Source organism: Perca fluviatilis, chromosome 10 (genome assembly GCF_010015445.1).
Source record: "Perca fluviatilis chromosome 10, GENO_Pfluv_1.0, whole genome shotgun sequence".
Classification (NCBI taxonomy): Eukaryota; Metazoa; Chordata; class Actinopteri; order Perciformes; family Percidae; genus Perca; species Perca fluviatilis.
The window spans coordinates 19,924,970-19,941,850 of NC_053121.1; the positions used below are offsets into that span (position 1 = coordinate 19,924,970).

Consider the following 16,881-nt stretch of genomic DNA (forward strand, 5'->3'; position numbering starts at 1 on the left):
CAACTGAGAAGGGTCTGGTGTCAACCAGGCTAATTGTATTGTAGAATGTAAAGCACTATATTTAGTTTGTTGTGGGCTTTAATATGAAGTGATATGTCTGCTGATAGCAAATACATTTGGATCAGTATCTCATCATTATTAACACTGCTGAAAAAGTACTGAAACACTGAGTTGAATTACTCAGTTGTGGCTCAGCCGGTAGAGCACTGCCCTGCAAAGGAAAAAGACCTTAACTCGAGTGTGAAACTGAGAAAAATGACTTTAAAGTTTCTGCTTTTTCCAGACAAAAGTATTATAGGTAGGACTCCCAAAATTGACAACTAGTTGTTATAATAAAGAAATGTTTGTATGCAAAAAGTCTTAAGCTCAAAATTGACCTTTGACCCTTGTTTGGTAGTTACTGTATTCTGCCTTTGTATCATGTGCCAAAAATAAGGAGTCGTGCAAAGGCAAAAGGCAGTAACTGACATCTAATCAATATTTGTTCACCATACTTACATCCATTATAAGAACACCTAACCAAGGTCTAGTCATCATGGTATTTGTTTTAAATTATATAGAAGACCTTTGGTTGTTCCTATTTAGTGCTATAATGATCAGGATAGTGCGGCAACACTAACACAGTTAAACAGTATGACAGATAAGTTACTTTGTAGTACAGTATGTACAGTATGAATAAATACAATAAATATGTTCTCAATAAAGATAATTTAATTATAATTGAATACAAAGGTATATTTATTTAAATGCAAGATATAGAGTAATAATTAATTAAACATTAGACCAAGACATTAGGGGCCCTATCTTGGCCGCTGCAGGTCGTCCACTAATTGCGGGGGTGAGCAAGACAATGGATCCCAGAATCCTCTGAATGGTTAGGGTTTGCGCTGCTGAATTGTACAGTGCTTTGCATAACAGCGCTAAATAAATCTATTACTCAAGCAGGAAAATAATGCTTGAGTAGTCAAATTAGAAAGAGTAGTTAGATTCACTAATTTAAGAGACAAATATAGCAAATGAGTATAACCTCAATTCTTTTTGCTGTTTTTTTTTCATTTTTACTTCTCTTAGCTTCACAGTCAGACTGGTCTTTTCTGTTGCCCTCTTGTGATGTTGTCAGTGAGCTATGATATCCTGCATGGCTATTGTCTTACCCTTTGGCTATGAGGTGCATGGGGCTATAGGCACACACAGATGTAAACATTCACAATGATAAACACAAACAAAAAATTTGTTTACAGGTTTGTCTTTTACAAATGCAATACTAAATGGCCACATTTGCAAAGGCGTTTTGTTCTATTAATTAAATTGGTTATATTATGAGCTGAAAAGGTTTGGGTTTCACTGTGACAGTTCCACAATGTTTGTCTGAATAAATGAGTCTCCCTGTCTCGTGCTGTCTGTTCAGTGTCCTCATTTCAGCAACGGTCGTCTACATGTGCCAGCAGCAGACTCACATACTGTGCAAATGACACTTTTGCACAGTATACCCCACACACACACACACACACACACACGTTGCATACGTTGACTTGAGCACCTTCCCTATGTGTGTTAAAAATAATGTACACAATAAATACATTACACAACCAACACAATTATACATGTATTGGTTGATTGTGAGTAATGCATTTAGGAGAGTTTTTATTTTTACAAATAATTTCACTTTGGGATGTATGCATGTCATCCAAATGGCATCGACTTTTGATCATTCCCATCATCATCCCTCAAAGTAAGCCCGCTTCACCGGACATGCCTTTGTCCTCATTTAATACGCTGTATTAAATCCATTGTACTGATAATGCCCTTTCTGTAGTCAATGTGATTAATGCAGCTCGAAGAAAATCAATTTTCCACCACCTTTCTCCCCTGTTTCATCCCCTCTTCCCATCTTTCTTTCCCTATCAGTCTATCTGTGAGGTTGTCATGGTAGTGGCTTCCAAAAGAATGATTTAAGACTGGTTTAAAGCTGCACTGCATGAGTGATGGCATGGGTTACTGCATGTACTTGCATTTACAATTGTTTTGTTAATGCATGTTTTGTGAAAGAGGAGCAGATTAAATTATAAAATTAATCTACTTTCTGCTCCTTTTCATTCAGGACTTGAAATGTTGTGTTTGCATTCAGTTTTTGTTTTTTTTAAAGTGCTCATATTGTGCTCCTTTTCAGGTTCATAATTATATTTAGAGGTTGTACCAGAATAGGTTCATGTAGTTTAATTTTCAGAAAACATCATATATTTGTTGTACTGCACATTGCTACAGCTCCTCTTTTCACCCTGTGTGTTGAGCTCTCTAATTAGCTACCGAGTGAGGCATCTCACTTCTGTACCATCTTTGTTGGGAGTCGCACATGCGCAGTAAGTACTGCTAGCTAGTCAGTTGCAGAGTATGAGTGCGTGCCACGCTAGCAGCTAGGCGAGCATTATAACGTGTGTTACAAAGTGACGCAAGTTCGTCACGGAAGTAAAGGCTGGACTACAATAGAGCTGTTTGGAGCAGTTCGTGAACTGTGTTTTCTGTTGGAGATGGTAAGTCCATTTGGGGTGGACTTTGGCCTTTTTCACTTTGTAAACCTATAACATGCACAAAAAGATATATAACAGAATAAAGGAAAGGGGAAAAGCCAAAAAGCATAATATGAGCACTTTAATGAATGAAGTAAACTTATATGAAATAAAAATTAAATGTACTGGACTCACTAGTATGAAAACTTGATTTTCCATAGGAGTGACGACCAAGACCTCAGCATCCCTGGTGCCCAGAGATACCACCCCAGCAAATGGTATAGATTCATCTAAAAACAGCACCAAACTAACAATAAGTTAGGTGTGACTTTGATTCTCTTCATTTTCCATCTTTGTTTATTGTGCCAAAGGAATGTAGCCATCAGATGAAGAAATGCAGTGTTTATGTGTGTGGCAGGTGTTGATGGAACAGATGTTCCAGAACAGCTGCATTAAGTTTTTGCATACACAGATATGTGTTTTTCTGCATGTACAAATGTATGTATACATTCATGCTGTTTCTCCAATATACATTGCTGGCAAAGAGGATATACCATCAGGCTGGGGGGAAGATGTGAGATTGATGGGAGCATCTGGTAATCTCTCCTTGGGGAGTGATGTTTGGCATCCAGGCCTTATCAACTGGATGTGTTGACTTCAACACAGCACTATCCTCCAGTCTAACATTGACAGGTAGCACCTTGTTTGCTTTTATTTTCATATTTACTAGTCTTCATAAAATAGTTTTGAAATCGAACTTAAACTGCAAAATACACAGAACTCCTCGCTTCCTGAGGCGTGAAAGACAATTGGATTATGCCTTGGGGCAGTGAGTGGCTTAAGCAGGCCTGCTGGTCCATATTACCTTTGGGTTTAACCCCTTTCCAATGCATCATTAAGATTGACTGTGTGTCTTGGCCTCTAGATTGAGGTTATTGGTCTTAATCCACTGCACTGATAAACTCCTAATAGCCTTCACTGTGTGGACATGAAGCGTGTCTCGCACTATGCCTCAAAAGACCTCATTTATATTTATGACAACCTCGACTCTCCATTCCTGATTAATCCACTTAATATTAGGACGCAGATCCGTAAATCTCCTTGTGCCTCTGTGGAGAGCAGTGAGAGAACCAGGGATGTGACAGGAATGTCAACTCTAAGATTTGCACACAAAAAAACATACTTGCACCCAAACACCCCTGCTGCTGCTGCTGCTGCTGAAATCCCAAATTGTTGCACTTGTCCCAGAACCAAAAGCTCAGTGGTGCAGCAGACAGCTGACGGACACCAACAGTTGTACATTCTCAGACTCATACAGCACGTCCTAAGAAGATTGGTTTAAGTCATAAGCAAGCTATTGAAATGCTGATGATTATGATCCTCTTTTTCACTGGAGAGGACAGACAAAGAGAGCCTGAGAGACAGACGCATACTGAGTCACAGATTAGCTAGTCAGCAGAGAATGTATGCTGCTTAATTCCCTTCCTTGTCTGTATCGAGAGCTGCACTGCACACACTGAGGGGCAAATAACGTTTTCATGTAAGGGTTAGCATTAAAGCTTTAACATGTCAGTGACAGCAAGAGTCAGCAAAACAGGTATCACAGAGCTTTGATTTGTTGAATGTCTTTTTAGTTAATAGTTTTTGACTAACTTTTACATGTCCAGGATGTTGCTCTCTCTGATATGCAGCCAAGGCATTTCACAACTTCCATGTCAATGTGTTTATGTATATCTCTGATTATGTAACCGCCTCTTTATGGAAATGTCAGATTGGATGCATCCTCACTCCCTATGTCTTTTTACCCCACTCACATTTCTCCGTGATGACAAGCAAGACTGTGTCCTTGAATACCCCTGAGAGTCCCACCTTCACTCATCCCTATCTCCCTTCAACTCTACTTAAGCAGATGGTCACAGATGCATTGGAAATAGAGCCCTGTGAACCTGGTGGCATCTGTTTTGGGTCACACTCCATAACTCTCGCACATGAATACCTATGTACACAACACACACACAAACACACAGAATGCTTCCTTCTTAAGGTCACTATGACAAAAAAGACTTATTAGTCAATCCTACTATGACATCATTACCTACATAGGGCATATATGCATAGGGTTTTTTCCTGATACAAGAGCACAGTGTGGCAATCTGGAAGAGCAGCCATATTGGCTACAAATTTATGGAACCCTTCTAAAGAACTACCCAACAAGTACTCTATTCATAATAACAATATCACTTATTCTGGTCAAGGGTATGAAAACTGACAGAATGTAAAAGCATCAATACAAAAGCACAAAACATTCAAATGTATGGGTGCATCAAAAACCTGAGTTTAATAAAATATCTGAGTATGTGCTTTGTATTTACTTGTAGATACATGTCCAAACTACACATATAGGCAGACAATGAGGCAATTAAGTTGGGATCGTTTTAAATGTTCTCCTTGATAACAAGACAATTATGATTCGTGTTGATTTATCTGCTATATTTTTAATTGAAAAACACTATATAGGTTTTCAATGTCATTGTTTCATTGTATATTTGAAACTCTTTCAGAGCTCTTGAAAACAGAATAATAAATCATAACTTGATCAAATTTTCACAAAAACTCTAACTGCTGGGATCATGAGAATATTTCAGACCTAAAATCTGGGCCAAAAACCCTTATGCTGATTGTATTTCTTGCTGCTGAAATAGGAAATAGTGTCTTATTTAGCTAAAATGCTGAGAATTCAACAACCTGTCAACCTTCTCTGCTCATCTGAATGCTCATGTGTGACGACTAGGTGAAATGAGAAATAGCGGCCCTGGCCAGGACAGCTCTCATCCACAGCACAGCAAGCACCATCCATTTCCAAGCGACAGATCATTACAGCTCTGATAGTCGACAGATGGTGATGAATTGGTGCTGATATCGGTGCTGGACAATTTTGGAGGCAGTCAGTTGCACAAACTGCAATATCACTTTTTCTCAATGATGTAGCTATCCTGTGAGTGTCAGATCCAGACACAAGCTCCACCCACCTCGTCCTACTCCCCCAGTTCACCAGAGATGGGTAATACCACAGAGATAATCCTTGGGTTTGTAGCTTCATGCAAAAACAGATGTTTGTTCTGATAGAAACAACCACAATTCACTAAAGACACTGACTAATATCAAGCATATGGCAACCTAATAAAGTCTAACAAACTGCATGCCACAATTAGTAGAATAAATACACAACAAGACCTGACTTGAGTGTCCCATTGAGCAATGCAAAAAAAAATAAAAAATCTCCAGGGATATGATACCTCTTCATCTACAAATGCAAACAAGCCAGATACTGAAGAAGACATTCATTTGTCCTTTAACCAATGCTGTCATCTAGTGGTGTAAATGTGTATAGGCCATATTATCCTTCCACTGCTCCATGTAAAAGAAAATATGCAGGTGTCTTCTGTGTAGATCTTACATTGAAAATGGAAATATGTCAGATTGGTGTATTGTCCCTATACATTTTTGCCTTTTTGCTTCTGATGCAGGCTCCCACTGCCAGCCTGTTCTGGTAAACATATCCTTTAACATAGCTACGTGGAATGAAATAGTGAAAAATGGAAACATATCAGGAAAAGTGACAGACTCAGACCTCAAGGCCAACTTATTGATTAGAAAATACTATAGGCTTTTGATGTTCAGAGTGATTGCACTTCACTCCCCTGACAGTTATTGACAAAGAGGGGGGAAAAGATATGCAACAAATGTCATCCACATTTGCTTCTTAATTTTTCTAAAAATCAGGTGTCCAAAGATGGATAGGACTAAAACCACAACACTCCTATATATATATATATATATATATATATATATATATATATATATATATATATATATATATATGTATATATATATATATATATATATATATATATATATAGCATACACTTTAAAACTTTAAAAAGAAAAAATAACAGATATATTAACAGTGAACAGAAACCTTTTAGTTAACACTTTTTTGTTATATCAGATTTTTGATATGTTCTGATTGAGTTCAAACTGTTTAGTAAAGTTTTTTAAACACCATTTATATATATATTTTTTTCTCCTTAGAAAAAATATTCTAAGAGTAAAAAGGACAAACCGATATACAGTATTTCACTAAATATGACCCACCATATCTACAGAAGGCTCAGCAGTTAATTGTTGGGTTGCGGAGTGACCTATAACCCTAATCAGAACCACACTATACTTACACCATCCTCACACTGCAATATTATGCTTACACAATAGCTCACTCAGCATCTCACCCAATAATATGCATCTGCATCATCAACCTCAACAAAATAAGGTAATTAGATTACTGAGCGGTCTGGCTTGAAGCACACTGCTAGATTTCTTTCGTCCCCCTTTTCTTTAAAGCCTTCTACACCACCAGTCACACTAATTGGACAGGTAACCTTTCTCTTTGGCTTGAAAGAGCCCACTCAGCCATTTGGAAGCCACATTGTCGCAACACTCATAGGCTTAAAAGGATGGTTGAACCCTGCTGACTTGAATATACAAAGGAAACATTCAAGACACCTCATCACAAAATAGTTGTGTACAGGGTGGGTAGAATTCAGTTTTGAGAACATAAGACATGACTAATACATCCAAAGGTGACTCCTGCTATAATGTTTTTTCTTGAATTGTCATGAGACTACTGCTCAATATGTCAGAAAACTGAGTCACTATTCTCTCCCCTCAGTTTACTGCTGGCTTTTGAGGGCCAGATGTTTCTCCCATTGGACAATGTTTAAGCCCAAGTGTTTGGTTTTTCCAAATTAAAAGTTATCAGCAAGATTGTGAGAAGCAAGATTAAACACAGTGAACTTATATCCTTTAAAGACCCCAGCAAGAGAGATACATGTTTATTAAAAAAATCTTGGTTCTGTATTTTTGACAAGTAAAACCCGAAGATTAGGACTATAATAATGTTCTTTAACAACATGTGGAATTTGCCTCCACAGCACATTCAGAAAATGTAATTTGTCAGAGGAAATGTGTAAGGATATGAAACAATTGAACAGTTGATGTACTTGTTTCTGATTGAAAAGTAGAGTTTATCTGGCAAACCTGTTGAGTGGCCTGCAGATGTCACATTTCACAATAGGCTAAATGGACAGCTATCACATAATAAGTACGCTAATGACAATGTAATGCACCAATAGCTGTTAAGTACAAACTCTAATAGAAGCAACAGTAAAAAATAAAAATGAAAAAATGTCGATGATGATGTTATTAGCTTTTGTCCAATTGTTGCTTCGATTTTTATGATTGACGTACTAGCCAAGAGCTGTTATTGGTTTCTATGTGGTTTCCAGGAAGTGAACGCTACAATTCAAACCACCTCCCACATGTGAGCACAGTCGTTAGCACCACGCGCAGCGTGTGGAGGAGAGAAACCGGTCGGGAAGGCAACGTCACTCCTCGGACTACCTACTCGACGTAGCGCAACGGATACACAGATAGCGGAGCGGAGCGGCGTTGTCCGAGGCAGGTACTGTACCGGCTCCATTTATGCTGACATATACTCAACATCTGAAAAGCTGACAGTTGGTTTGCAGGAGTAAAGTTAGGGGAGAAAGTAGGTCGTGTTAGATAAGAACAGGGTGGACGCTAGGGCCTGGCAGACTGTAGGCCTGTTATTCTCCGCGCACTGTACTGAGCGAGACAGCCCGGGTAGAGTCTCTCCCTCTCGGTCAGCCCTGCTGCCAGTAACGTAGCTAACTGGTCAGGCGCCTAACGGACACCGCGCCACTAGGTTAGAGAGCTAGCTACCTAGTCCAGCTGGTTATGACAAATATTTTGCCAGCCTAATAAGACTGTGAATATCGGCCAATCTCTTTACTTGCCGGTTTACTGCATAACTGTTACTCTTCTTTTTTCACGTCTTTTCAGGTGCTGAACAGATTACAGCAGAAAGATGGCGGACGACCCCAGCGCGGCGGACAGGAACGTGGAGATATGGAAAATCAAGAAGCTGATCAAAAGTTTGGAAGCTGCCCGTGGGTAAGGGATCGGTTTGAACTGTGAGTCAGTTCAGTGGCGGGGCCACCTGTACAAGGTGATGGTGTGAATGTTGACCGTCACAACAGCTGGAGATCGGATAAGTGGGGCCGAATTTGGGAGTGGTTAGCTTAGCGCATAGCTAACTTAGCTTACCATAGCTTTGCTAGCTTGCTAATTGCTAAATCACTGACTGCTGTCGCCTTTAGCCTATCTGGAGGTTAATATGGAACAATTTATGTTTCGATATGTCTGTGTCATGGATGACATTGCGGAGAACGTTTCCTCAAATCCCTTCAAAGCGTTTAAAGCTACCAACGGTGGTGGTAGCTATGTTGCTAATAGACGTCATATCTGGAATGAGGCCGCCATGGGTGTCTTTAACAAGAAAGCACGTTGATGAGAGAGGGAGGCCGGCTAGCTTACAGTTGGACTTCCACATGCTCCGATATACTCGTTCCACAACTTCAAAGAAGTCCGCCTGGCCTTTTTATATGTAGAGCATATGGCAGAGCCTCTTATTTCCCCCAAGAGTCCACTAAGTTATTTACCTCATGGCAGGCGTTACACTAAAGATGTACTGGCTACAAAAATGGTCAGTTGAAAAGAATTTCAGCTGATGGGTACATTGTGGCCTTTTGAATTATCAAACACGAAATGTGGGTGTTACTAAACTTGCTTGTAGCTTGCTCTGCGACAGCTTTCCGTTCAGTGTTGCGCAGAATCTATTGTCCTGTGCTCCAACGTCTGCCATGTCACACACAGTTGACAGTTTGCCCTATATTCATCCAGCCGCTGCTACCTGCTCCCGTGTGGGTGTGCAGTGTCAGCCTGTGTTGGTATGCTTTGTCTTTTGACTGGCAGTGAATGGAGAGAGAGTGTGGAGCAGTGGAACTGAAACAGTCATCGCTTCAAGGGCAGATATTGTTTACTATGTAACTAAACGTCTATTAACCTTTCAGACCTTGTCAAGGTGATACTTTGCATGGGTGGGTTGTTTGTTTACAAAACAAGAGGCACTGGTGTTACCTTGAAGGTAATAAAAATGAACAGCTCAAAGTTGCAGTTCAAAATAATGAACATTTCATACAGCTAGTTTGTATCATTTTGACACATGAATTATGTTGCTGTTACACTGTTGAAATGGTAAATCACTAATGTTTATAGTGAGTTGACACTGCATCACATAGTATCTTTTGGGTATGTACTGTATGCCTAATAGGGGTGAAATGGATTACAAAATGCACGGTCCGGTTCATATCACGGTTTTTGGTTGAGTTTGGTTTGTTTTTGGAACAGAGCAGGGCATTTCCAATTACAAAACTGTTTGCCTTAACAACGTTCTGGCTTAGAACATAAGGAACATAAACACTTCTTCATTGTCAAATCTTTATTAAAAGAATAGGTTTTCGCATAGGTGCAAACAAAAATGCAGCTTTGTTTTTTTTATATAAAAATTGCCACATTATAGACTAAGGCCATCAACATGAAGCGAAGCATAAGCTTAACCAGCACTTAATTACTCTTTCCTACCCGACTCTCCTCCTTGCTCTGTCAACGGACACACTGGCATTATGTCTTTGTTAATGCGGCATCATAATGTAACTGTGACTAGCGGACCATACAGTTACGATTTTTTACTTGAACCGTTACGTCCCTGATGCCTAAGTGTTTATGTAAGCGTTAACATTAAATCCTCTCTGTCTTTCTAGTAATGGCACCAGTATGATCTCACTGATCATCCCTCCCAAGGACCAGATATCTAGAGTGGCCAAGATGTTGGCTGATGAGTTTGGCACTGCTTCCAACATTAAGAGCCGAGTCAACAGGCTCTCTGTTCTCGGAGCCATCACCTCTGTACAGCAAAGACTAAAACTCTACAACAAGGGTATGTGTTACAGTGAAAACCCACATAATACCCTACTGACTTCCATGTGGGATTTTGTTTTCAGGGGCAGCTGGACAGAATGAATGACATTTAGTCATATGTTACTGATGCAAATATATCATTTCAAATTCTGTGGCAAAAGCTGCTAAATAATAATTGATAACAGAAGTCCAGATTTATAGACAGAACAGGTTTTCAGTCACAATAGGTCTAGATTGAACTGGAAATTATATAAATGTAATTGTCCAACATCTTTGTCAGCGTGTACATTTTTTACCATGCATACATGGTGTATTATGCACCTCCTTGCAGCTTTTGACCAGCTAGTAAATGAGAGGGCAGTGTGGAACTAGCACAATATGTGGTGGTTGTAGCATTGCATTGTAAAGTAGGTTGTTATAAGCATGAGAGAATAGTGTGTAGTACCTATCAGTACGGTGCATACATCACATCATAATAGAAAAACATTCCAGGGACATTGGACATTTTGTCACAGTATTTTGTGGCCTTTATGTTGTGGCCTTTCAGAACCTTGAGTGCAAAATGTGAAGTAACATATTTGAGAGAGAGCTTGATGATGCTGGCCTCCCCTTAATAAACTGTACATTGTTTATTCATCTGTACAAAAACCTAATGTTTGTCTAATCTATTGGCCTCTGACCTTTCTCTCTTGCCAGTGCCACCCAATGGTTTGGTTGTGTACTGTGGCACCATTGTGACCGAGGAAGGCAAGGAGAAGAAAGTCAATATTGACTTTGAGCCTTTTAAGCCAATCAACACCTCCCTGTACCTCTGCGACAATAAGTTCCACACCGAGGTGAGAGCTTTTGTTTGGTTTCTGTCTGCACAGATATCTTTCTTGTACAGACATAAACTTCTCTTGTATCTATATTGCACTTGATTTCTGTCACATTCTCATCATCCATTCTTCCATCACTCTCCCCTAACACAGGCATTGACAGCCCTGCTCTCTGATGACAGTAAGTTTGGCTTTATTGTGATCGACGGTAGTGGGGCACTGTTTGGCACACTGCAGGGCAACACCAGAGAGGTGCTGCACAAGTTCACTGTGGACCTACCCAAGAAGCACGGTACTGACCCACAATACTCACAAAACACTGAACCTTTGAGATTTTCAACTGCACAGCAAGGATCATTAGATCATTGCTTAAGTATTACTGTGTATTAGTCTGTGGCTCTTAGTTTTTCCTGTAAAGAAACATTCTAAAGATTGTGGTTCTTATTCTTTATATTTCTTTCAGGCAGAGGAGGGCAGTCTGCTCTGCGTTTTGCTCGTCTGAGAATGGAGAAGAGACACAACTATGTGAGAAAGGTGGCTGAGACGGCTGTCCAGCTCTTTGTGTCCAACGACAAAGTTAATGTGGCAGGAATGGTCTTGGCTGGCTCTGCCGACTTCAAGACCGAGCTCAGCCAGTCGGACATGTTCGACCCAGTGAGTCTGTGTTATGATAAAAAGCAGTACCAATTAAGTTTTTACTATGTAATATATCAGTAATTAATTAATGGGAATGTTGCCAAAAAAAGATGTATTGATTTCAGACAAATGCACATATATACAACCAAACGAAAATACAAAATTAAATCAACTAAAATCTTTAGTAAAGACAACTCCATTATCTTTATAACCTTAATATTGGGCTTTAGGAAACACTAGCTGTACAACAATAAATAGATATTATGAATACCCTCATAAAGTAATACTTGGTGTGAAGAATTACATAGTTTCTGCATCCTGTAGGTAAACGACTTGTATACGTTTGTATTCTTGGTAAATACAATGGGGGTTTCTTGCACTTGCAGCAGTTTATTCCAAATGCGAATAGTTATTTTAAACTTTGTGTGTATACTGTATACAGCCATACCATAGTGAAGAGTACCTCCCTCAACCCCCTTTTTTAAAACCCTCTTCACATTGGAAAATAATTTACGCTGTGCCATTTAGTTCAATCTGCTCTTGTCTGTGGGTTGACTTGCTCCACAATACACCAACATCATAACCTTTACATAAATTATTAGGCAGTACACTTTATACTAAATAGGACAAAATGTTAAGTACATAGTATATTGGTAAAAGGATTGAATATTTACATGATCAACAAAAACAAATGTTTGAAAATGATCCCAGCCTTTATTGGGAGCTAAGGCTAGTAGTTCTTTGGGTGTGCTTACCCCTGAGCACTGGCAGTCTTAACACTGGTAACTGTAAAGTGAGCTTTCTGAAGATATCCTGCCACAGCTCCGGTGGGAGCACTACCTGCAACATAATGTGTCATTATTGTCAACATATTTCTGTTGGTGGTCTTTTCAATAGCTCCAATGTTAGGGACTTGGTGAAAATGCAGAGATTTAGTCATCAGGCTGTCAAGTTTGGAGAAAAACGTTATTGATATTAAGTGTGCTTCTAAGTATATAACGTTATGCCTGTGCGTGGTTATCTCTATAGTGTGTTTAACCTATATATGTGTGTGTGTGTTTGTTTTCTACAGAGGTTACAGGCCAAGGTTTTGAAGCTGGTGGATATCTCCTATGGTGGAGAGAATGGTTTCAACCAGGCTATTGAGCTCTCGGCAGAGGTTCTCTCTAATGTCAAGTTCATCCAGGAGAAGAAGCTTATAGGTAAGTCGTCCTATTGACACATTGAAACAACTGTTTTTAGGTGTCTCCAATGGCTGCTAAAGGTAACCAAAGCTTTTGTTGTGGTAGAGATTTTCTTAATGGTTGTCCCGCTCTCCAGGGCGGTACTTTGATGAGATCAGTCAGGACACGGGGAAGTACTGTTTTGGTGTGGAGGACACACTTAAAGCCCTGGAGATGGGAGCAGTGGAGATCCTCATAGTCTACGAAAACTTAGACACCATGCGTTACATTCTACGTGTACATGGGGCAGAGAGCAACGGAGCAGAGAACGGTACACAAACCACAAATATCACATCTACCGTTGCTGAGAAACTAATATATTGAAAAGAAATAAAATGCTATGATGCTATAATCTTCATGTCGTCTTCTTTGGTTTTCAGATGAGAAGACTTTGTACTTGACGCCAGAGCAGGAGAAAGACAAGTCTCACTTTACAGACAAGGAGGTGAGCACTACAAAAAAAGGACCGATCCTTTTGATTTTAAATTGGATCCGTTACCCATCATGCCATGTGACCCTGACTCTGATTGTTTTTTCTAGACGGGGCAGGAACACGAGTTGATCGAGAGCATGCCACTGCTGGAGTGGTTTGCTAACAACTACAAGAAATTTGGAGCCACGCTGGAGATAGTCACAGACAAGAGCCAGGAAGGGTCCCAGTTCGTCAAGGGCTTTGGAGGCATTGGGGGTGAGGACACTGTTGTTTGTGATAAGGTTTATGACTAGAATTATACATTTCTACAACATTAAGTTAGGAAGAAAGGACATGTGTAGTTCAGTGGTATTACATTCATTACATTTTTTTCTGTGACTTAGTGAGTAAATGTACTGCTCTTAAACTAGAGGGAGCAGGTTCATGCCGTCATGTATCTTCAGGTTTCCCCCGTGCAACCTTTCCAGTATCGACCACATAACAGCTTTGTATCAATTAATACAAGTGGCTTTTCAGGAAAGCTGCTCTACCAAAAATGATTTTATGCTGAGATTAGCAACAATTAAGACAGTGATAGCCATGGCTATTGATTGCAAGAATGTCACAGGCTAATAATAATCATTGGCTTGTTTCCATGAACTCAAGACTATGACCTTTAGTAGGTTATGGGTATGACTAATTTGCCTTAAAGGATGCCATTTCGGACTACTTTTAGGAAATAACTGTTTACATATAACCATGGCTACAGCAGAGTGAAGTACTAGACTCTTGCACTTTTAACTAGATAGGCTACTTGTTATTGGGCCACTTGATATGGATTTTGTTACAGTAGAGGGGACAGACTGTCTCAGTTCGGTTCTCTTTACTTTCCTCCTGTCCTCTGGCCAACTTCTGAGTTTTTTTAGGAGACACGTGGTGGATGGGGACGTAAAGAAATGAGGCATAGTGAAGGCAAATTAAAAGCACCCTGAATTCCTAATGTTACTGTCCTGTATTTGCACTGTATGTCCTCCCCATTGAGGACAGGTAGGCACTAGAAATTCCCTATGTGATCAATACAGGTTTCACATTTATGCTTTCCGTTCCAAGTGTTTTGAAGGTTGTTTCAAACACTTGTTTATCCTAAAGAGTAGTAAACGAGTATTCAAAATATAATATAACATGATTTCCTGCTACAGGTAAGTCCTTTTCATACTGATATGTTGTCCAGTAGACGTTAGCATGACAGAGGCCTTTATCATGCACAATCTTTGATGTGATGCAGAACGTTAAGCAGGAATCATTGTAGGTCTAGAATGTAGGGTCAGCGATGGCAAGTTAATTAAATGGCAGTACATCTTTTAAATTAAGGAACAACAAATACTAGTTCCCTGTACATTTCCTCCTCAACTTAAAAGTAAATGGTATGTTTTTATTTAATTTGGTAAGTACTACAAAAAAGAGGATTCCATGAATTCATGCTTTTTAGATACAAAAACTCCCACCCCCATAGCTAAGAGGGATTATCTTATCTTTATATAAATTCTTCCTTTTAATGCTACCACAATCTAACCAAACAGGACATAAGATGGCCAGCCATCATATTACCCTTGCTAATCTATCATATTTGTGTTCCTCAGGTATCTTGCGGTACAGGGTGGATTTCCAGGGCATGGAGTACCAAGGAGAGGACGATGAGTTCTTCGATTTGGATGACTACTAGGTAGTCGGGGACTGATATTGGGAGAAAAAAAGCAAAGCAAAGGAATGAATGAAGAAATGAGGAAAGAAAAATGCCACCTCTCTTGCAGCAAGTGAGAGGTGCAACCGTGATGACCATATATATGACAGACACACCTTCCAATTTACCTGTTGCATACACAAACTTGCGCATACATTTCATCTGTACACACAACAAAATGCATCACACAGGCTGAAGAGGAGTGAGATTTTCTTTCATCCAGAGAGGGAGAAAGCCCTTCCTGAATAAATCCCTGCCTTAGAGTGCTTGTTCCTTCCCCTAGTTGGATTGGACTCGACTCATTTTGTTCTTTTTTTCCTCCTCCCCTCCATTTTGAATGAACACAACAGCAAGTTTCCAGATTCGTCGCTGTCCCCAACCCGGTCTGAAGATGAACTTTGGACTCACTCCTCACATATAGAAAATATATTTTACTTTCTTGCTTCATCATGTCCCTACCCTCTCTTCTCCTATGCTTTCTCTCTCTTCTTTTTTTTTTTTTTTTTTTGCATTTCATTTTTTTACTGGTAACTGCTGCTGTTGTATTTTATGAGAGTGGGGGATTTTTTTTACCTGGGTTTCTGTAGAGAAAGGGGGACAAAGTATTAAATTTGAACTGCTGAAAACCATTGCTACCTCCTCATCTGCTGTGGTCTCAATCCTGTGCTGTTTCTGTCCTCTTCCTGGAAAGGCGGACCTTTTCTCTGCTTTCCTGACTTTAAATGGATATATTGTTTTAGTCCTGTGTGAGCGATAAGCATGCACAACTGCTTTTAGTGGATTCTGTTTAATTGGTTCATCAAGATCCACGTCATGTTGAAATTTAATTAATTTTGAGTTGCAGAAAACAAAGGTATCAGATCTCTTGGTATTTATTAGTGTCCCCTCTTCACACAGGGGATGTGTCCAGATTAGAAAATAATTTATAAAGTTTTTAAGAATCTGAATCACAATTACAAGATTCCACCTGTGACATATTTGATTGCATTTGTAAATCTGTGACAGCTTCCATGTTTTCAGAAATCCATTTAAAATCTGAATTTGTCAAAACATTCTTGCGGATACAATTTGAAATGTGATATGTTGGTCATCTAGAAAATGAGATTTGGCATTTGCTTGCCTATATTTGGGAACTGAGCTAAAAGATAAGTGTGAGTTTTCATTCATAATGCTTTGTGGAGAAATGTTGGAAACATCTACCCAAGGAGTTGTTAAAGAATGGCCTTTTTAAATACACAAAACACTTATCCATTCTCTCTTTTAAAAAATGAGTCACATTGATTCACAGGACAAGCTAAGTAAGGAAGTAAAACTGCTTTAGAGAGGCTGGATTCATTCTTAGAGTAGGCACCGGGTCTGAAGGAAGGAAACAAAGTATCTTGCATATTACAGCTTTAAAACATGTCCTGCAAGGATAACATTCAAGTTATGAGACTGGGTGTGAGTATATTAAACATTAACATTCAGCCTGTTGGATTCATAGGAAAGAGTGAACTAAGGTAAAGGATGGCGGTAACTTAAATTGTGCCTGAATACCTGGTTTACTGAGTTTTCTGGATTACTTTGTTGATTAAAGCCTGAAATGGGAATTCTTACATCAGTCCATGTTCATGCAGTTCCATGTTTTACTCCTCAAAGTTATCCT

At 39.4% G+C, this 16,881-nt stretch overlaps 1 protein-coding gene across 2 annotated transcripts; it reads left to right on the forward strand.

The window, feature by feature from the left end:
• Nucleotides 1-7,877: 7,877 nt before the first annotated feature.
• Nucleotides 7,878-15,876, forward strand: etf1a (eukaryotic translation termination factor 1a). 2 transcript variants are annotated; one of them, XM_039813837.1, is made up of 11 exons: nt 7,878-8,028; nt 8,430-8,540; nt 10,250-10,425; nt 11,103-11,242; nt 11,378-11,516; nt 11,688-11,878; nt 12,933-13,062; nt 13,181-13,354; nt 13,464-13,528; nt 13,624-13,771; nt 15,136-15,876. In XM_039813837.1, exons 2-11 carry the CDS (start codon nt 8,455-8,457, stop codon nt 15,216-15,218), a joined length of 1,332 nt encoding a protein of 443 aa, XP_039669771.1. In that variant the 5' UTR covers nt 7,878-8,028; nt 8,430-8,454; the 3' UTR covers nt 15,219-15,876. The 2 variants fall into 2 exon arrangements, with proteins under 2 accessions (XP_039669771.1, XP_039669773.1); XM_039813839.1 differs by lacking the exon at nt 7,878-8,028 and adding an exon at nt 8,158-8,292.
• Nucleotides 15,877-16,881: the final 1,005 nt, after the last annotated feature.

Coding starts and splice junctions, on each gene's coding strand:
- etf1a (XM_039813837.1), top strand. CDS start 8,455: ATGGCGGACGACCCCAGCGCGGCGGACAGGAACGTGGAGATATGGAAA. Junction 11,517..11,687: donor GGACCTACCCAAGAAGCACG/GTACTGACCCAC, acceptor TATTTCTTTCAG/GCAGAGGAGGGCAGTCTGCT. Junction 13,063..13,180: donor CCAGGAGAAGAAGCTTATAG/GTAAGTCGTCCT, acceptor CCCGCTCTCCAG/GGCGGTACTTTGATGAGATC.